The 22,200-nt window shown below is 46.4% G+C and overlaps 1 protein-coding gene across 1 annotated transcript in view; it reads left to right on the plus strand.

The window, feature by feature from the left end:
• PDPK1 (3-phosphoinositide dependent protein kinase 1) overlaps positions 1-22,200 on the plus strand; it is a 1,145,521-nt gene that overhangs the window by 285,663 nt on the left and 837,658 nt on the right. Inside the window, exon 6 of the mRNA XM_069647190.1 lies at positions 16,279-16,376. Coding sequence (XP_069503291.1) covers positions 16,279-16,376 — 98 coding nt within the window. The remainder of the gene's footprint in view (positions 1-16,278; positions 16,377-22,200) is intronic.

A 22,200-nucleotide genomic window follows, 5' to 3' on the forward strand; every position in this document is an offset into this window, starting at 1 on the left:
GGACATGACCTTCAACAGGGACAAGTGGTTTGGAAAGACCATGGACGAGTCTCTCCAGTCCGTCAAAGCGGACACTGAGACGGCTCGTGCCTGGGCATGCTTCAGCAATGGCGGCTGTCCTTTCGAGCTTCTGGAGGGAAATCCCAAAGTTCCTCTAAAGGATTTGGAGGAGGTGTCTCGTCCTACCACCAGCCCCCCCTTCTCATCGGCCCAGGAGAGCTAGAGGGTCCGTGCGAAGCCTGGGGGTGGACGTCGTCATTGCCAAGGCCCCCAAGGCGGTGCTTCGACATTGAAACAAGATCGAACCGGCCGTGGAGTCGGGCCCCCAACCATGCACCCCGGTGGGAGGCCGACTGGCAAACTTCATCAGCATGTGGAAGACCATCTCCACCGACCGTTGGGTGCTGGTTGCTCTCGCCCACAGACACACTCTAGAGTTCAACCGGAAGTGTCCAAGGATACCACCAGTGGCCCGTCGGGGGGGTGAAACGCACCCCTCAGCTGCTGCTGGAGGTACAGGCCATATTAAGAAAGGGGGCTATCCAGCTTGTCCCGAAGAAGCTCCAAGGCTCCTGAGTGTACTCTTGTTACTTCCTCGTTAGAAAGAAGACCGGCGGTTGGAGGCCCATTCTGGACCTCCGTCGTCTGAGCAAGTACATCAAGTCCCAAAAGTTTTGGATGGTGACCCTTCAGCACGTGCTAGAACAGCTGGAAGGGGGGGGGATTTTCTATCGTAGCTGCACTTGGAAGATGCCGATTTTCACATCCCCTTACACAAGGGACACCGCAAGTACCTATGCTTCGTGGTTCATGGACAGCATTACCAGTTCAAGGCCCTTCCCTTCGGGTTGAAGTTGGCTCCACGAGTTTACCAAGTGCCTGGCCCCGGTGCGGCGCAACTACATCTACGAGGGATCCATGTGTACCCGTGCCTGGACGACTGGCTCATCTGGGTGAACTCAAAGGACATCGCTGTCGACCATACGACAAAGACAGTCTAACTCCTGACGGAGCTGGTGTTCTCGATAAACTTAGCAAAGTCCTGCTTGACTCCATTGCAGGACGCACTATTTCTGGGAGCCCAACTCCACACAATGTCGTGCCTGGCGTTTCCATTGGAGGAGAGGATTGTGGCCATTTTGGGCAACTTACAACGGCTGTGAGGTCCATCAAGTCCCTACTCGGCATGATGTCATACATATACTTCATTCAGCTGTGCAGGCTACGGATGCAGCTGCTGCAGGAGTTCCTCGACGTCTGCTGGATACAGGTGGCGGGGAGCTTCGAGGACAAGATCACACTCGACGAGAGTTTCCATCGAGCAATGTGGTGGTGGGGTGTGCGTGCAGTCGCGGATTTCCAGACCCCACCTCATCAGGAGACGGTCATGACGGACGCTTCCCTGGAAGAATGTGGAGCGCATTCCGGAAGTCCTCATGCAAGAGGCCTGTGGCTGCCGTAGGAGTAATTGTTGCAAAATGTGTTGGAGCTGCAGGCAGTGTTTTGGGCCCTCAAGTCCTTCCTTCCGTCCCTCAAGGGCAAAGTGGCACGGCTCTTCACGGACAACACCACCACAATGTTCTACATCCGGAAGCAGATCTCCAGCGCTCTCCAAAGAGGCGCAGGACCTTCGGCACTGGGCAGTAGCCATGGGGATGTTCCTCATCCCGTTTCATCTAGCAGTAATGAAGAACAACATCGCCGACTCTCTCTGCAGGGAGATGCGCTCTTGTCACGAGCGGGAACTTCGGCAGGACCAAGTGGATCTCCTGTTCCGCAGATGGGGCAATCCCCAGATCGTTCTGTTTTTGATCGCAACAAGGTTCGCCTGCAGGTTTCCCCAGCCGGGGAGCATGGGAGACACATTCTCTTTCCCCTGGGACAGCCTGTTCCTTTATGCGTTCTCTCCATTGCCGTTGCTGCTTCGACTAGTCGATCAACTCTGAGTGTCGGATGATCCTTGTCGCACTGGCGTGGCCGAGACCGATATGGTACCCGGACCTTCTGGACATGTCAGCGTCCCCTCCCGTCAAGCTTCCGGCGGACTTGGATCTTCTCGCCAGGGAAGGAGGCGCGATTCTGCACCATGACCCAGGATCGCCGAACCTGAAGGCCTGACTCCTGTAGCACTAGAGTTTGGGGGTTATGATCTTCCAGCGGATTGTAAGAAGGTGCTCGCGAAGGCCAGAGCGTCATCTTCTCTCAAATGCTATGGGCACAAGTGAAGAGGTTCGCTGTTTGGTGCCGTACTCCGATCAACCCTCTACGGGTCACTGCTCCGCAGGTGCTCCCATATTTGTTGTCGTTGGCCAAGGCAGGTCTGGCCCATGCTTCCATCAAAGTTCATCTGGCGGCTATTTCCTGCTACACCAGATCTCCTGGACGATCATCCTTATGGTCGCATCGTTTGGTCAAGGAGTTCGTCAAAGGACTATTTCGCTCGTTCCCGCCGGTGAATGCTCCGGCCCCAGTGTGGGAGCTCATTGTGGTGCTTGCTAGGCTCATGGCCCCCCCCCCGTTAGAGCCTATGCATTCAGTGCCTCTGAAGTTTTTATCGTGGAAAACAGCTTTTCTTGTGGCCATCACCTCCGCAGGACGAGTGAGAGAGATCCAGACCCTCTCTTGTATACCACCTTATTTGACATTCCACGAGACGAGGGTGGTGCTGCGGACGCACCCCTCCTTCATGCCCAAGGTACCGTCAGACTTTCATCTAAACGAGCCCTTGGTGTTACCTGTATTCTTCCCGACACCTTTGTCGTCTGCTGAGAGGACTTTGCACACAGTGGGTGTGGCTAGATCGCTGAAGTGCTATGGACTGCATGAAGAGTTTTCGGAAGACGTCGCAACTTTCTGTGAACTTTTGCCCTGTGAACCATGGGAAGGCCCTCTCCAATTCTTTCATTTACAGGTGGCTCTCCGGCTGCATCACCCATTGTCACCGGTTGACAAACCGACAGTTGCCTGACCGTCGGAGCCCATTTGACCAGTGCGATCGTTGCAACTACGGCGTTCCTGTGTGGTGTGCCCCTGCTTGACATCTGCAGGGCTGCTATGTGGAGGTCGACGCACACCTTCACAAAGTTCTACTGCGTTGACAGGGATTCCAGGGAGGAGTCCAGAGTCGCCCAAGCAGTGCTGCGCAACCTGTTTGCTTGAAGGTGAGCCTGGTGAGGAGATAAGAGATGCTAAATGTTGAAATGCTTAATGTTGAGCCTTGCCACCTTGCGTGGCAGTACATATGTGTACTGCTATGTATTCTTTATTCATGCACATGTGAATCCATGCCAGACCCCATGCTGGAGAAGGAACACGTTACTTACCTGTATCTGTTGTTCTCCAGCATGGGTCTGGCATGGATTCACATGCAAACCCTCCCTCCTACCCTTCTGTGGCCCTTCTTTTGGTCCTACTGCCAACTTACGTGCTACCAAATCTGAAGATGGTTGCCAGAGTAGGTAGGGGCTTTGTTAGAAGGTAGTCATTGGCTTGGGGGGCAGTATGACCCAGAGACCAGTGATTGGTTGTTAGGAGAAAGACAGTTCAGAAGTGAAACAAACTGATTTTTTTTCTTTACTGAGGGTTCCCAGCCTGACAACGGGACGGGGAATATTCATGAGCCTGCGAGTTCATGCCAGACCCATGCTGGAGAACAATAATTACAGGTAAGTAACTTGTTCCTTCCTTTTCAGTTTCAGCTCCAGTGGTCGACTTGTCACTGGCTTCCAGGTTCCGAGTTTCAATGAGGAACTACAGCACAACTAACTTCTGCATTCTCTACTGCATTTTACAGCAATGGGCAGTCTGGCTTTCTAGTCAGGACAGCCAGCCCCTCACTCAAATTGTGTTCTTTCAGTCAAGGATTCCCACCGAAGACAAAACTGTCACTGAGGTCGTTACCACCTAGAATTGCAGGTGAAGACCTCAGAAACAGCTACCCCACAAGAAATGGTGAAAAAAGCAGCCCACTATTGTGGCCCCTCTGTGCATAACAGAGGCTGAATTAACGCCTGCGAGTAATGAAGACTAGAAAGTCATAAAATGTGACCAGGTAAGTACGAAAGGGGATACAATTTTATTCCCCCCTCCCCCATCCCTCAGCACTTCACATAAGGTGGGGTGTGCTGTCTCACTATATTCAGTGTAAATGGGGATGAAAATTTCTCTTTGCTACTTGAGTTCAAGTACATGAAAGGGAAATTAACATGGGAGCCCATAGGGGCAACCCTGCCTAAGCCCAAAAGTTGACGGAAACTAGAACCTGAACCATACACTATGGCGAGACATAAAAAGGTCACCCATAAAAGAGTAAAATACTAGGTGAGAGGGAAAACGGATTCCCCTTCACCTAGGGACAAGGTCACATAATTAACTAGTCAAAGCAAAAGGTTATGGGGTTGACACGGGTCAACAAGATTTATCATTGATATCAAAATCTAACCCAACACTGATCTAGGTTCGACAACCAAAGATAAGGAAAGAGGGAGTTAAGGGGACAAGGGGCTTTGCACCCAATGTTACCCTATGGATGATGGAGGGTCCGGGGGGACAGGCACAATCATTTTTAATAATACAACTGACTCTGATTTTCCAGGGTCACACTGTGGATCGTCCAGGAATCTCTGGGGACACTATCCTCTGTCCTTTGTTTGATTTAGTGGTATGCAGGGATTGCAGATTAGAGTGCTTCTTCTAGTCTGGTTCAACTTCAAGATGCAATAGCAAAACGATGAAGAATCCAGATTGTCACAGTGCATACCCCATCAGGGCACTTCCCAGGATGGAGGAAGTTGAGTTCCAGCAACGGTCACACTTACAGGCGTCGACGGGCGACCTTCCAGGTGCAGTCACAATATCTGCTCCAGCAAAGCCTTCCTTGATGCAAGGTAGCTGACATTTTGGGAGGAGGAGACTTCTGGCACAAGCTGGAGACCACCAATTTTCTGAGGCTTGACTCGGATCAGCGACTGCTGCAGCTAGGGAGCCCCTGCGGGAGCTGGTCAGTCCAGGAACACTTACTAAGAATCTAGGGGGATGCAATTCTGAGCAGGTTTTGGTCCCACTAGTCCATGGGTCGAAGCACTGACAAAGGTCTTCAGAGATCATGCAGGGGAGCGGGGCTTCACCAGACCAGTCAATGCAGAAGGCAATCTTGGTTGGTCAGTGGGCTGCGCTTCTGCATAGGAATCTTGGCTCCAACGTAGATCTGAAGAATGGCTGCCGGAGTCCTCGCCTTATCCAAAACTCGAGAGGGGGGAAAGCAGGTTTGTGAGCACCAATGGTAACCATCTGCCACCATTCAAACAGCCAGTAGTTTTCCAGTCGGGGACAACTACTGGTTTCACATCTGCCCAGCAGCAGAGACTCTGGCACCTTGGGATATGGACTGGAACCAGATAGACAGACAGACAGACACTCGCGCACACTCTCTCTCACTCTCTCACTCTCTCACACTGCCTCTCTTCGGATTTCCTGACCTGAGGGCACAAGGAAGTCCAACTTACAATATAGCCAAACAACAAGTGAAAAACCTCATAGCATTGACATCTTTGGGTGCTGTTAGGAAAGATATCCCTTATGTGCAATTTTCCCTCCAGTTATGGACCACTCACTTTTTGCTTTTGTTTGGCTTACCTTACCTAACCTGACTCTTTCCAGTGGAGCACAGCCTTCAGCTGCACTCCTGGGATTTTGCTCATTTGTTATGGGGAAACTGACACGTTCTTCAGGCTGTCAGTACTGAGAAACTAGGTTTCCCTTATTCTTTGACTATCTTGCCATTTCGTGGTAACATTTTACTATGAACAGGAATCAAAGAAGGGTTTTAGTTCCACTGGTTGATTGCGCTGCTAGGTCCAAAATATAGAACAAACACATGTATAACAATATTAGTGTCAGTAATTCAAATGACTGCACAAAGATAGTTGTCCAATGATTCTTGTATTCAAGTGTTTGTTTTAAGTTGCCAGAGAAGCTTGCCGACACGTGTTTCGACCTTCAACAGTCTTTCTCAAGGCAAAACTCTGTGTCAAAAGCAACAAATAATATGGACCGCAGTCATATGGTGCAAAGCATTTGGCAAAATAGCATTCATTAAATGACACAGAAATACATGACAAAGAGTTGACCATGCATAAGGGGTCAAGAGCATTGATACCAGGGGTAACATGAAACACATTTAGAAAACCAGTATTGAAATCAATACATTACCATGACTCAAGACTGTGGCCAGTGCCGAAAATGGCTGTCTTTTGATCTGTCCTTTGGCCATTTTGTCCCTTTGCCTTCTCCCAGGTCGAGAGACCCGGGGGTTCCTTATTTGGCATGCAGCCTCCTGCGAAACCTCCTGCATGTCACATGTGCTAGTGCACAGGAATACTGTCTGGTCCCAATCCACACTACGGGTGCCAGTATGTCTGCTATACCAGAATGACAGGAACCACCGTGGGCATGATTGGCCCACGCCTGACCTGAATGCAAGAGAGCAGATCTTCCATTGGCTGGCCCAGATTTGAGCACGAAACAAATTTTGTATAAGAGAAGGGCTTCTGCATCCATTCCAGATCAATGAACTGAAGTTCACACCGAACTACAGAAGGAGCCAAGTATCCTGAAATGAAAGAGCAGACCTGTGGCAAGTGCTGGAGATGTGCTTGAAGGTTTGGCACCCAGACCCTGCCGTTTTCTATCCATCACAGAAGGCCAACTACTCTCAGCACCTCCTGCCTACCCTCGAAAAGAGCCCCTTTGGAAGTGTTCCTGAGCGATCCAGTGAACTGACCAGCTCGATCCCGGGGTACATTCTAGGACTGCTGCTGTTCCGAGTTGACACTTGAGACTTTGGGAATTGCTTACTTGTGGTCCTGGGCCCTCTGCTGCAAAAACCTGTCCTAGCTCCTGTGGGGCGCGATTTATGAGAGTGCTCCACGCCGCAAGCATTTGCGGTTCCTGCGTCGCCCTGCTGTGGTGACGGTCGTTGTAGGAGCCTTGCATGCCTGCCCCCGTGCACCCCGAGATATGCTTCAATGGGACGGTCCTTTCTTCTTCGAGAGCTGAGAAAAGGCTACTGTCCCACCACGGACGTTTGTCCGGTCTCGCAGCCGCTGAGAGCGGAGTGACGTGCAACTGTAGGAGTTAAACCTACAAGCAACCTGGTCTAGACTGGCAAAGTTTGGCCTGGACTGTGTTGAGTGTCAGTGAGTACTTGCATCAATTACCGTTGGATCCCTGGCACATCCATTTGTCTTTACGCACGAGAATCCCTGAAAAGAAACTTATCTTAGCTGGGCTAGCCTGTGATCCCTAGCTATTCTCGAAATCCAAAAGTCGCTCTACCTGCAAGGGTAGACTCTCCTCGAATAATAGGGCATTATTCGTCATCGTCTCAAGGCCTTTCTTGAACTGCTACAGCTCCCTGAAGAGGACCTGCTGTTGGGTAAGAATTAGTGCAGTCCAACTGGTGAGTACTCCACAAGACTTATCTGCTTGGGATTGGGCAACCTATCTTTTAATATAGGCCTGTACTACACATGTTGGTAGTGTGACTGGGTAGGCTTATTTTAAGAGGGGTAATGTGATGTGTAGAGCTGTACAATTGAAATCACAAAGTACATGTAGCCAAGTAACACTTACACACTTAGTTATGTATGAATATTTATTTAGACTATACACAAGGTTTAAATAAGCATTCTTTAAAAAGCTTGATCTACTAGTAACATTCAAACATAGTTTGTATTCAGTTTTCAAGAGACAATCAAAGTCGGTTATTACTTTTATTATTCTAACACATTTTCCAGCACACAGTGACTTCTGTAAAGGTCATTATTGCACTTATTTTCAGTTACCAATTCAGTTATTGAGTTCTTTAAGGAAGGAAAGGTTAGAATAAGACTGAGAACATACTTTCAACAGTTTGTAAAACAATTAGAATCTCCTAAAGTGAGGCAGGTAAACATTTTTATCCCAGCAACAATGGTATCCAGAATTATAACCTATGAGGGAACAAGTACTGCCAAAGCCAGTAGGTACAGATGACAGTGCCTTTAGGGAGCTAGGACAGCCAAAGTAAATGGACAAAGTCACAAAGTCAATAGTTAGGATGCACTTCTTCCTTGAAGTCTTGACGAAGTTAGTACGTTCAGAAGAAATCAGAGGTAACTTAAGTGAGCTTCTTTGTAGAGAGCACAAGCTGTTAGGCTAGTGCAGGTGATTTGTGATCAACTCCAAAATGTACTTCGCAAGATAGGAAGCACATCTTATGGCTAAAATGTGAACACCCCATGCCCCACAGTACCTGTGACACTGAGAAAAATGTTCCAGCTAGATTCCTCCTTGCTGCAGCTTGGCAGACCCTTTTTCCTGGACCTTGGTCGTGATTACTAAAGGGAGGACGTCTGGTGGGCTCCTGTGACAGTACTCTGGAGAGGGACTCCTCAGCAATGGATTCCTTTGTTTCAGCGGCACTTCAGTGTATTGGAACCTTTTCCTCAGCGGCAAATGAAGAACAAAAGCTCTGGTTGGAAGATGCTTGCTCTCTCTGTTCTGGACTCTGGTGAGGGGACTCTGAATCAAGAGTTCCTGCTTCTGTAGCCCCACGAAGATTTGGCCGGATTCAGACTTCGCAAGACAATGCACTCCATGGCCACAGGACTCCTGGCATTGGGCTCCTGCAGCTCTGGTGAGGCACAGCAAGTCAGGGGTTGCGCCAAATGGTAGCTTGTCTTGAGGCTAATTGGTCCCACCAACCCAAAGGAGGATTGTCCCGTACGGGTCTTCTAGTCGATGTGAAAACGGGGTCAGCACAGCTGCAGGTCTTGACTGGGCACTTAGTGGTCCAGGTGGGTACTGCTGGCATCTTGAGTCTTCTTTGGATGTTCCTCTCCAGTGGTAGACTCTGCTGATAGTCCCAAAAACCTTGCTTTGTATGTGATTTCCCTTTCATTCACAGCCTATGCTGTCAATCACACAGCGGGGTGGCTGTCCTTTTAGTCAGGACTGGTTTCTCTCAGGCACACCTAGAGACAAAGGACAGGGTAATTTCGGGACCATCCCTCACTTTCTGCCTTTCCAGACACACTGGAGCCTGGGCGGGCTTCAGGGCTGAAGCCCGCCAAAGTCAAAACACACAAAGGGCTCGAACCAGTTTCAACTAACAGAGTAAAAGCCCAGAAGAAACTAACAAACAGAAAATGGCGAAAAAAGAAGACGGGGGCCATTTTGGGAAAATGGACACCCATGGGTGCTGTACTGCAGCTGAGGGTTCAGCTTGCGGTAAGAATGCACACTGGTAGTAAAAGTAAACCAATGCCACCAGCCATTTAAAGTAAGTGTAACAAAAAATGTGACCTGAGAAGTGGGATAGGAATTAACAAGTAACCCCCCAGCGCTCCACATAGGGTGGTGTGTGCTGGTTCCACAAAGAGAACGGTAAGTAAGACCGGCATCAGCTTACTATTCTTGGGAACGGTAGTTCACACAAGAAAATGTATTTGAACATTTAGAGAAGTCCAAGGGACTTCTTAGTGGCACTGGGCCTAAGGTGCTGTGTGTCGATATACAAAAAGCAGATACCTGTGGAGTTTGTCAGACTCCGTAAAACAAAAAAATCCTGTTAGGAAAAGTACATGAGGGAGTGAGAAATGTCCCACTCGCTCATTAGGGAAAATCACAAGACCGAAGTCCAGCAAAAGAGCTGGGGGTCTCAAAGGTTAAAGGGAATTGGTACATAAATGAATATTCTTCCCAACACACGCTTTCGCTCTTGCACACGAACCACACGTTAACGCACTGCTGTACTTTTGAGCACAAGGCTCTGCACTTGTATGGTTGGACTGCATAAGTTAGGGATTGACTCTGAAGAACTGCCTAATGTGATATGTGTGTTAGCTTACCTCTTCTGTTACAGGTTGTAGCTTTGTTCTCACCCTTATCCGCATTAGGCGAAACACATTTGTATGTATGGTAAATAGGTTATGGGGTATGTGGTAACTGTTTATTATTACTGTGGTTTATTCATGTTTAGTTCTAAGGCCTATAATAAATGTATTTTTGATATACACTGGTCACAGAGTATTCTGTGGAGTGTTACTGCGTGTGCTCATTGTGGGCTTCCGATCACTCTCGCCCTTCCTATGACTTAGGCTTGACTGCCTGCCAAGCTACCATAGATTGGTCTGGTTTGTCCAGAAGGTTCCCCAGTTCCACTAAACTAGGGTGGCCTCCTAAACATCTGTCCACCAGGTCAGAGTTTAGAAATCCATTTTAACAGGTGCTAGTAGCCACCCTAAGTAGCCATTTGCAGGAAATGCAAAAAGTGCACAAGTAAAATACATTACCTGTACAAATGTTGGTGCTGACACCAGCTTGTTTTAGGCACTTATAAAAAAAAAAGTAACCAAAAGATCAAAAGTTGGGTATCCCCATTGCACTGCACTGTAAGGTGCTGTGTGCAATTGCCAAAATACAGGAATTCCAAAAGGGAAACAGTTTCTCAGTATTGGCAGTCTTGGGGACTAGTCCGTTTCTTCATAGCAGTGATAAAAAGGCAAGGGAAGTGAAGCTGACTGAGGGCTTTACTTCCCTTCAAAATAAGTCTGGACAGGTTAAAAAAGAAGGGTGTCCCATTGATGTCAATAGGGAAGGCACAAAAGAGAAAATCTTTCCTAACATCCCACCTCCTTTGGGCAGGAGCATTATAGGCCGTTAATGGCACTGGGTGTTGGGTAGAATTCTCAGAAATGTGTTAATTCCCTCCACCTTAGAGATCCCCAGCAACTTTGCTCTATTTTGAGGACTTGATTTTTTTACCTCGACATAGTGTGACCCTTTTATCCCACACTCTCGTGTTTTTTTAATGTGATTTTATACACTGCGTTTCTTTTTGTTTATGGGGTCTAACCAACTCCATAGGCATCATCTTTTACAATTGTCACCAAGCACCTTCAGTGCAGTGCCACAGGGAAGTCTTCCAGATTTCCCACGATTTAAATACTTTCTCAGGAATCAAGTACTGTTTCCAAGAGCAGTAAAGTGACATTGACTTTACTTCGCATTGTACTTGCTAGACCCAGCACACCCTATCTTACAATAGAGTGCTGGAGGGTTTGCTTAGTATCCCCTGTGTCAAAATGCTCATGTAAATTTTGTTTATGTTACCTTTTCCTCAATTGACTGGCTGGTGGCAGTGGTTTCGTTTTGAACTGCCATGGTTTGCATTTACCGCAACCGTTCGCGGACCCGGTAACGTTAACCGCGGGAGCCTTTTTCAAAATGGCATCCAGCCATCTTTGCTAAAATGGTGCTCGGTTCTTTTTTTGCCAGGTCTTTGTAGAAAGGTCCTTCTAGAGAGTTTCTCTGCTCGCCAAACCAGATTTGGTCTTTTTGTTCGTTCACCTTTGGCGGGCTTCAGGAGTGAAACCCGCCTCTGGCTCCTGAGTGTCTGGGGTAGGCAGGAAGTGAGGGAGGTGCCCAAAACTCCCTGTGCTTAGTCTCATAGGAGACCCAAATGCACTCTGTGGTGATTGGCTGGCTGACTGTCCGGCAAGGACAGCCACCCTGCTGGTTGAGTGACAGCTAGGCTGGAATGAATGGGAGAGAACTGAATAAAAGGCGAGTCTTTTGGCTTGGAAGGCTCAGTCGCCCACTGCACGAAGGAACCGAAGAAGAGCTTGAAGAGGATGCCTGCTGTAACTCCCAGTTGAAGCCCTGCTGCAGTGACTACTTGCCAAGTTTGCATCGACAGAGAAGCCCTGTAAGGACGACTTCTCCCTTTTGAGTCGGTGGGACCAATCAACTCCCAAGTAACTCACCTGGACACCCATCTCAGAGCTGGTTGAATTTCCTCAGAGTTGCTGCAGGAAACCATAGAGCCAGGGAGAGGGACAACAGATTGTGTGTGTTGCTTGTAAACTGGCTTAAAGCTTTTGGAAGATCCTCCGGACTCCCACGAAGCAGGACTGACCAAGCCTGACCCCTCTGTCGAGTGCGGGACCTCACATGTGAGGAAAGTCCACCTTGACAAACCGGAACCGCGCTTATTGCTATTTGCTGTACCGCAAGAAGCTGAAACGCGAAATTGCCACTGAAAGTAAAGTTTGCCGGTTGCCAGTTTTGACAGTGCCAGTGCAGGATTCCCCCGACATACTCCCTCTTGTCCCCACGACTGAGGCCCAGGAACAGAAGTCTTCAGCTTCATCTTTTCTTCTTTACCAAGGTACTATAAAACAAGTCTAACAGAACTTACCTCTTACTGTGGAAGTGCTTGTAACTTCTGCACCTCTCAAGTCTAATCCGCTTGTGGCCCTACATTTGATTCTTCTTTTTATCAAAGACTCCTAAGAGCTTGTGCAAAGACTTTTCCAATTCATTACCTGAAGTGCCTTATCCTATACAAAGGCTTTTGCCTATTGACTTTGGCTTAGCCTATTGAATTGAATGACATTTCTAAGTGCTATCTGAAAGTGTTTGCCCTGCTTATGAATATTTGTAATTTCTTGTGTTCTAATAACCTTTTCCTTTTACCAACTTATTAAGAGTATTCTGCATGTCAACAGTAAGATATGAATGTCCCCAGCACCCTTGTTACTGAAGTCACCTGTGGGTGTAGTTTGTGTCTGTGGGCCATCCCAAAAGGGCCTTGTCTGATTCAGAAACTCCAAGTGTACAGTATTGAAGTATATTTGTGTGTTACTATTCTATTGCTCACTTCTGAAGAAGGCTTTATAACTGACTGATAAATAAATTACTTGTTTATGCAAGAAACCTTGAGTGTAAGAGTTTATTTGAATACCTATATTTGTGAAACTTTGTGTAACTCCACTACAGCTCACGTTTCCCCTCTTGAGATCAGCCTGGCTGCTCAACACTCTACGAAAACTGTGTAGTACAAGCTTATACCAAAGGTTGGGTTGCCTATACCTGTAGTCATAGTTGTTTGTAGTGTTCCCAGAGGGTACTGCATTCAAACTTTGTGTAACACTCGGGGACTTCAGTAAGTGCCTAGTTTTGCTTGAGCCAGTAATTGGGGCCCTGACAATGACCTGCTGGGAATGCCCCACACCTTGGCAGTGACTCACTGCAGCAGATATTGTGTAGTCTTTGAAGTTTTAGTTTTCATCTGAACATTACAAACTCACATAGGCAGACAGTCACTCGGTGTTGGGAGTGTTTTCCTAAAGTCTACCAACAGGTGAAACTCTATAAAAATAACCTTTAGTATACAGGCCCCAGCTCTTAATATAAGGCAGTACTACTCAAAGGTTTGGGAGAATGGTAGAGCAGCCAGGCTTACCTTAGGAGGAGGTAGGTACAAGGAACTCAGTAAATTCATAGGCCCAAAGAAACTCTCACACACTTGTAGTTATAGTAAAATAGACATGTATTTTATATACACAGGGCAGTTATTTTCAGCTAAGCAAGTACTGTTTAAACTTATCAACACAATATAAAACAGCAATACTTCAGGTGAGTAAACCACTAATAATGAAATGCACAGTTCATGAACACAGTTTATTGGTAAATAACTCAGAAAATGTTCTGTTGTAGGAATCAGAAGGGTTATTGAGCACCAGCAATAGCAATTCAATACTTCCCTAGACTTATACTTTTTATAGGCCACAAGGCTTTAGCGGCCCATCCCTAACTAGTTAAGTGTACTTAAGAGTCAGTTTGAAGGGAATGTAGGTAAGCCACAGCAGCAGATACATTTCCAGTCCGTAGAATGCTTTTGTTAGTCAAAATGTTATCAGGGACCTTGGAAAGGATGCCCTATAGGCAGACAAGCATTAGGCCTGGGCGAAGGGTATGATTGATCACCGGAGTCGGGACTCCAGTATCACAGGAGCGACAACATGGCTTTAGGTAATCCCCAGAGTATCTGTGGAGTGATGAAGAAAATGCAGCTGGATTCTTTCACAGTTCAACAGCGGTGGCCCCGGGCTCCTGTTCCTTGGTCATGGTGACGAAAGGAGGGCCTCTAGAAGCGATGTCACAGCAGCAGCCGAACGAAAGGACTCTTGACTAGGAATTCTTTGTACTCCCATGTCGGTCTGCAGTTTTGGCACCTTTTTACAAGCGCCAAGGATGAATGGTTACTGCCCAGTCAATCTGCCTCGATTCTTTGGTTCTGCACTTTGACAGGACTTTGAGGAGGGGGATCTTGTCTCTGGAAGTCCAACTGGAGCTCACCAAAGTTCTGGAAGGGTTCGTTCACGGGAAGACGATGCACTGCAATTGGGTCGGAGTTCCCCTGGTATTGTCGGTTTGCAGCCCAAGACGTTCACAGCATATCAGGGAATGGCTCGTTCTGCAGGTCAGCTAGTTGGTCCCACCAGCCAAAGGGAATGAGTCATCCTCTTCGGAACTCCTTTGTCGTTTCAAAAACAGGTTCAGGGCGGCAGTGGTCTCTTTGCGGTTACTGAAAGGGTCTGCAGGTGTCTCTGGTAGTCTTCTGATCCTCTGTTACACTGGTCGACTTACCTTCTGCTTTGGTAACCTCATCTTTTATCAAGATTTCACTCATCCTCTGCAAACTCTCCCTGCAGTTTACAGAAAGGGGTGGGTGACTGTCCATTCTGGACTGCTATCCTCCCAGTGGGAACTTGTTCCTTTCAGGCACTCCGGAAGACAAAGGATAGCAGAGTTTCGGTATCTTCCCTGCTTCCTGTCCTCACACACACTGGAGCCTCATCGGGCTACACAAAGGATTCAGCTGAAGACACAATTCAAATCAGGACCCCCCCGCCCCCCAACCCGCTTTCCAGCATGAGAAGTGCCAAGAAAGGACAACCCCACAAGAAATGGCGAAAAACTAATGGAACCACCAGTTTGGAACAAACGTAACCCTCATGTGATAGCCGCAGCTGTGAATACAGCCTCCAGTGGAAAATAGCACCAAAGTCGGTAGAAGTCCACTGCCACCAGCCATAACTATAGGGTTGTTAGTGTAACATAATTATCACAGGAGCTGAAGGAAAGGGGTTACTCAGTAGTGTGTGGTGATTTCTCATAAGGAAAAAGGCAAAGAAGGATAATAAGTATCCCTCTAATCTTGAACAATAGTTCACAAGAAATATAAAATAATATAAAAAGCAGAGTCCCAAGGACTCCCAACAACATTGCACATAGGGGGCTTTGTGCTCCAAAACTGAAACACAGATGTCTTTAACCAGATAGGGCGGAAAGCAAATAAAGTAAAGCATAAAGAACAGGGATCCCATGATCTTAGCCAGAAAGATTGAATGAGGGGAAAAAGGTTCCCTTCATTCTGAAGAACAAGAAAAATGTCCAAAAGTCCAGCACAATGTCCTGGGGGTCTCACTAGGAGAAGGGAATTAAGCATTCAACCGATAAATCTCCGTAAAACTCAGTATGTTATCACAATCTTCTAAGATGGTGGCATCTTTTGATTTTGGTCTTTTCAGGCTGCTAGCAAATATCTTCCTCAACACAGAGCATCACAGTTACATGTATTATTGTTTCTGGTCAGAAATGTCCGGTGTTTGTAGTGGGTAGTAATCTGAACTAACTTGTTGGGCCACTGGATCTGATTGTCGGTGTCTTCCACCCTTAATTTAAACTTGATTTTGTAATAATAATAATAATGTAGCATTTATACAGCACTACGAACCCTCAGATATGTGAGCGCTGCTTATTACCCATGGTGTGTGGTGCTCATTTATCGACCTTGGAAGGATGAAAGGCTGAGTTTGGCCCTGCGATGGCAGGCTCTGCACATTGTAGTTAATTCAGATTGTGGTTAATTCTTATATGGTGGAAGTAGAACATTGAATGTTGCATACCATTCATTATTTATATACTTGTCTTTTAATCACTAAGGGTTTTTACAAGTAACCTTGCGTCATTGCAGTTTGATTTCTTGTACTTTCCTCACCACTTATTTGAAGAAACGATGGAGACTAGGGGACCACAGTCTGTCTGGGTGCCCTTCTCCATTGTAATTTTTGTCCAACGTAGGCCTTGAATTATATTTTGAAATATTTTTTATTTTGGTTCAATGGATCAGTATTAGTTGAAAAAAGAACAGTTAATTCAACCTTCTTTCCTTTTACCAGATATTTAATTGAATAAATACCCCACCCCGCTTTCCTGGTCCACCTAGTATGAAGTGTTTCACAGTGCTCATCAAAACTGTAAAACATATTGTGTTTACGGAATCGAATATCTGATTCGAAGGACATAACCTGTTTAGGTAGACATCTTTTTGCATATTTTGGGAGCATGACGTATTTCAATATTTGCATTCCGCATTCATCCTTTTAGGGATCTGAAACCTGAGAATATTTTACTAAATGAAGAAATGCATATTCAAATAACCGATTTTGGAACAGCAAAAATATTGTCTTCAGATAGTAAACAAGGTACGACTTTTTTTTTCTTCACTAATAGCTTTATAATTGTACCAATACCGGAAACACAAACCTTTTCAATTGAAGTGCATGAGTACTAGTTGTGTTCTTGTTTTTTTTTTTTTTGCATGATAGTCTGGGTCTTGTTTCTTTGAAGGACCTTTTGACTTAAATAAGAGTTTCAGTTCTATAGTGTTGTGCTCAGTTTACTACTTGTGTTGGGTATGTACAAGTTTCTTTAGCATTTCTGAAACTTTGCAAACCTTCTTGCTGATAATCAAGATCATCTGTATCTTGTTGCATACGGTTTGCTACAGATTCTACTGCAGTTATTTTGAGTTTGTAGTTCCCTTCTCAGAAAGAATCTCTACATAAATAGGTTATATTACATATGTTTTTGGTAATTGTGCTACCTGAAGGTTCCATTATTTATTCAGCTCCCTCACTCTATAATGCGGGTGCCACATTTTGCTAGCCTGCTTAGGGGGATCTCAGATGCTTTGTCCAAGCGGATAAAACTAGAATCGTTTCTAAATGACCTAATTTTCTTTCTACTTTGAGAAGACTGACACGTTTAAATTTGTACATTACACAACATCTCTATCTCCCCTTTAAATGTACTGTAAGGGTGTAATCATATTTGTATTTGAGATTTAATTTGAATGTACCACTGAAACTGAACTTCCAGGAGATGTGTGATGAAATCTGACTTACCCATCACAGCTTGTGACCCCATGCATACCAAACTTCAAGACATTTGTTAGTTACCCTTGAGTGTTAGTTTTCTATTGTTTTGTAATGTCTACTTTTGATTGTAAACATAAATCATCATTTCATACCACACTTGTTACCACTTAACAGTTTCTTGACACAGCGGTTTGTCCACCGGGTGACAAATGGTACCAGGGGTATCAAGACCAGCATTTAAGAATGAGCAGCGCAGGGAAGGCCTAGCGGTACCGGGAATATTGAAGCAGGAGGGCAAAAGGGGGAACTACAGACAGATGAAAAGTGAATTATTGATGAGGCAGAGGGTAGGCAGGAAGACTTGGATATTGCAAGCGTGTAGACTTGTATATTCTGACTTTTTGCTGAGTGAGGTAAGGAGGAAGTCAGCCATTAAAAGGCATAACATTCTACTTGCACTTTAATGGCTCACAGAATATTGTTTTGAATGCATCGTGTCTTCCTACGTATTCCTTATCTTTGATATTTCCCAATCTCCAACTTGCAGCCTCTGAATTTTCTTTTCAGCAGAGGGTGCTGTGCATCGATGCCTGGTCGAGTCAATGTCCCCCGGAGGCTTCCGTCTAGATGTCGACGTCACTGCAGGTATATCAAGCACGCGCAGCACCCCTTGGCCGAAGTTCCATTTTTCCACGGTTCACAGCTTTGGTTACGTAACGCCTAGTTACTGACAGAACTTCTTCGAATTTTCTTCAAAGATTCATCTTCTTCACTTCGAGTTTCCTACTCGATATGGCTTTGTCATCGGCGTTGTCTAACTCCTCAATCCGGCTTCAAGAAGTGCAGTGACTGCGGTGCAAAGATGTCCGTGACGGACCCGCACAGGATCTGCCTGTGGTGGTTAGGGTTGAATCATCCATGTTCGGAGTGCGAGGACTGCCTGTCGATGACGGCCAAAGCCTTGAGACAGCATAGAGGGAAGTTGGTGGCAGGTAAGCCTAAAAAATCCCCCTCTACTCCATCTAAACGTAAAACATCAGACAAGTCGAGATCAACTTCTCGTCGAAAGAGGTCTAAATGTTCCCGTTCGAGAAGTGGTTTGCACCACTCCCCAGCACATTCTTTGAGTACTCCCATTGAACTTCGAGGATGAGATTCGCTTTAAAATGGCTGCCGCATTTAACACCAGAGTGTTAAGTTATGTGAAAGCTACTTGAAAGTTGCCTGCAAATTTGATTGGACAGCGTGTGCCTTTAGCTGTCCAATCAAGGAGCCGGCAGGCGAATCCTGACCTCCCACCTAAAGCCCAGACTGAAGGCCCTGTTAGTCCCCGTTTGTACCACTGTGATGCGTGGAGCCCCGAACCGCCTAAAGCGCTATTCATGAAGGTAAGCCCCTCGTTCCCTCTGGCCATCTGTACAGTGTCAAAGTAACTCTTTAACACTGCGCTTCTTGTTAGGTAAGATTGTATGCAGTACCCTTTAGGTGCACTACAACAACACTGACCTCCTGGCAATAGGAACCCAACCTTTGGAATAAGTCTGTACTACACCTGTTGGTAGCATGTTGAGCAGCCAGGCTCCTCTCAAGAGATGTCATTGTGAGCTGTAGGGGAGTTGCACAGAGATTTACAGTGACAAGGATTCAAATAAACTCATTATCAAAAGTCAAGGTGAACTGAAGAACGTCTTGCAGGTAAGTAAAAAGTATTTCACAATGTTTAAAAAGGTCTTTGTAGAATAGAAGAAATCAAAGTAGGGCCGCAAGCTGATTAGTCTTGTGAGGTAAAGAAGCTAATAGCAACTCTACGGATGCTACCAAGGCAAGTCTCCAGTGAGGACAAGTACGGTTAGACAACAAGAGGTAAAATCTCTTAGACTGTACAGTACCTTTACGTTGAAGAAAAAGTGCAGCAGATGGCTTATGTTCCTGTGCAGCTCTGCAAATCCAGTTGTTCCTGGGCCTCAGTCGAGGGGACAAGAGGGAGGACATCTGGGGACGCCTGCACTGCAATGGGACGGTCACGGACTGCAACCGGCATTCTTCAAACAAGTGGCTGTTCTGTGTTTCAGTTGCTCGTGTCTACCGCAAATAGCAACACTGGGGTTCCTGGCTGTTGAGATGGGCTTTCCTTGCATCTGGGGTCCTGCACTCTGTTGAGGGGGGTCAGGCTCGGTCAGTCCTGCTTCCTGGGAGTCCGGAGGATCTTCCTGGAGCTCTTGGCCAGCTTAAAAGCAACGCACACGATCTCGTGTTCCTCTCCCTGGTTTTTCGGTTCCACCAGGGACTGCAGTGGAAATTCAACCAGCTCCGAGAGGATGTCCAGGTGGCTTACTTTGGAGTTGATTGGTCCCAGCAACTCAAAGGTAGAAGCTGTCCTTTCAGGGGCTTTTCTGTCGATACGAATTTGGAGTTTCAGCACAGCAGCAGTGCTTCACCGGGCAAACCAAAGGTTCAGGAGTTGCAGCAGGCGTCTCTTCCAAGTTCTTCTTCGGATTCCTTCGTCCAGTGGTCGACTGTGCCTTCGAAGCCAAAAAGCCTTGCCTTTTATGCAGGTTTCTCCCATTCATTCCAGCCTAGCTGTCAGTCACCCAGCATGGTGGGACAGTCCTTTCCGGACAGCCAGCTGGCCAATCACCTAAGAGTGCATGCCTGTCTCGTAGGAGACTAAGCACAGGGAGTTTCGGGCACCTCCCTTGCTGCCTGCCCCTCGCCAGACACCCTGGAGCCAGAGGCGGGCTTCACTCGTGAATCTCGCCAAAGACAAAACGAACAAAGGGACCAAACATGGTTTGGCGCACAGAGAAGGACCTTTCCACAAAGAAATGGCGAAAAAAGAAAACCGGGGCCATTTTGACAAAATGGCAGCTTTTGGGTAATTTACTGCAGCTGTGAACGCAGTCCGTGGTAAATGCACACCACTGTAGTTAAAAGTAAACCACTGCCACCAGCCATTCATCAAGGAAATGGTAACATAAAAATGTTACATGAGAAGCTAGACAAAGGGGATATTAAGTAACTCCTCTAGCACCCTATTGTAAGATAGTGTGTGCTGGGTCTAGAAAGTTACACATTTAAGTAAAGTTAATTTCACTTTACTGCTCTTGGAAACAGTAGTTTATCCAAGAGAAGGTATTTAAGCCTTTGGGAATTCTAAGAGACTTCCCTGTGCCTGTAAAAGATGATGCCTATGGAGTCTCAGACTCAACAACAAAAAGAAACAGTGTTCAAAATCGCATTACATTATATGAGAGAGTGGGGGGAAAAAAGGGTCTCTCGCTCTCCAGGTTAAAAATTCAAGTCCTCAAAATCCAGCAAATTTGCTGTGGGTCTCTAAGGTGTAGAGCGACCTACTGCCAAAGCCTTCCCTGATACCACAGAGTGTGCTACTACTTCATAGTGACGTGATGTGCCCAACTCACTGCTTTGCAACTATATCACAGTGTAACATCATCACCCACTGTGGATGCCCATCCGACATGCACCGCTGACACCTACATGATGTCATTGCCCTGTGCTAATAACCGAACGTTGGCTCGAACTATGTCAATACTTGCATCCAAGTGCATCTAGCTCACACCCCTTTAAATCAATTGCATTTTGATTAATTGTTATTTACATCTAGATTGTGCCACTGTTTTGTTAACTGCACCCCGATTAATGGATACTTGTATTTAGACTGTGCCCCTGATGTATTAATCACACCATGATTACTGGATATCTGCATCTAGACTGACTGTGCCTCAGATGTGCTAACTGCACCCTTGTTTATAGATGACGTGGATAGCCTGTGCACCAGATCTATTAACTGTATCCTAAACTGATAAACACTAATACTGCAATTAGCGAAGCCTATATTTATTGTTTTCCTGTCTTACCTTCTGCTGCTGCTTGGCTCACTGCGCCTGACCATCATGGCCTCCGATGCTAGGATTAACATGCTGCTTCTTAATAATTACCCTAATGTGCTGCCTAGGAATCCACTAATTTCTGTAGTTATGTTACACAGATTACCTTCATCAGATAGCATCCCACCATCATCATTTCTACCACTGTGCCGCCGAACAGTACTCCAAACTCAACCATATCCATGTTAAGTAATCTCTGTCCAGTCACACCAGCCCAGTGGTTTAAACAATTTGCTACACAACCCACTCCGAACCAACCGTGCTCACAGAAAAATAGAAATTTAAGATTAGGCTCCAGACTCCTGACAGACTGTCCCTCACCCAAGTACATACATACAACCAAAATAGCTGACACTACCAAACATCATGCTAACATTGTCACGTCATTTATAGATAATTTTGCACACTCTAAATGCAAGCAGGTTTCCCCCACCCAGCTCAAGGGCGCTCTCACCAATGCCAGTTCCTTTCCTGCTCTTGCATTAGATTTTGCCGACCGTATAACCTCCCAGGACTGGGACTTCTTAGCTATTTCAGAGACTTGGCTCCATGCGGCGGCAGGACATTCATTGTCACTTGCTGTTCCAGATTCCATCATCCGCCTTGATAGAGACTCCAATTTAGCCAAAGGCGGGGATGTTGCCTTGATCTTCAAAACCACCCTAGGCCTTAGGCTTATATCTAATCAATCCATTCCTTCAGCTGAATTACTATCCATTAAACTACCTATCACTGCATCCAAAACTATTACCATTCACCTCATTTACAGACCTCCGGGGCCGCTAACTACCTTCGAGGAAAGCCTCACGCTTCTCCTTGCATCTAATACTAAGTCCAGTTCCCAAATTATACTTATGGGTGATCTGAATCTAGGCTACAATGACCCTAAAGATCTTAATGCGCAAGCCCTCGCCAATACAATCTTAGAACTAGGTTTTCTACACTGCGTCAATGAGCTGACGCATAACAAAGGAAGGACTGTAAACTGGTTGGCTGACTTTAACTGCGACATAACCATCCTCTCAAACACTCCATGTGCCGGTCGGATCATCACCTTATCACATTCACCATTAAGGAAGGTACTCAACCTAATCATATGAACCTCTCGCCTCCTATACACACAAGGAATAATCGCAACATTACAGTTGAGAAACTCCTACCATTGTTGCAGCCAATCATAAACACCACCACCTCACACTATGACCCTACGGTCCTAGTTGACCTATACAACCATTCTCTAC

The sequence above is a fragment of the Ambystoma mexicanum genome, chromosome 2q (genome assembly GCF_040938575.1).
Source record: "Ambystoma mexicanum isolate Mex_15411 chromosome 2q, UKY_AmexF1_1, whole genome shotgun sequence".
Classification (NCBI taxonomy): Eukaryota; Metazoa; Chordata; class Amphibia; order Caudata; family Ambystomatidae; genus Ambystoma; species Ambystoma mexicanum.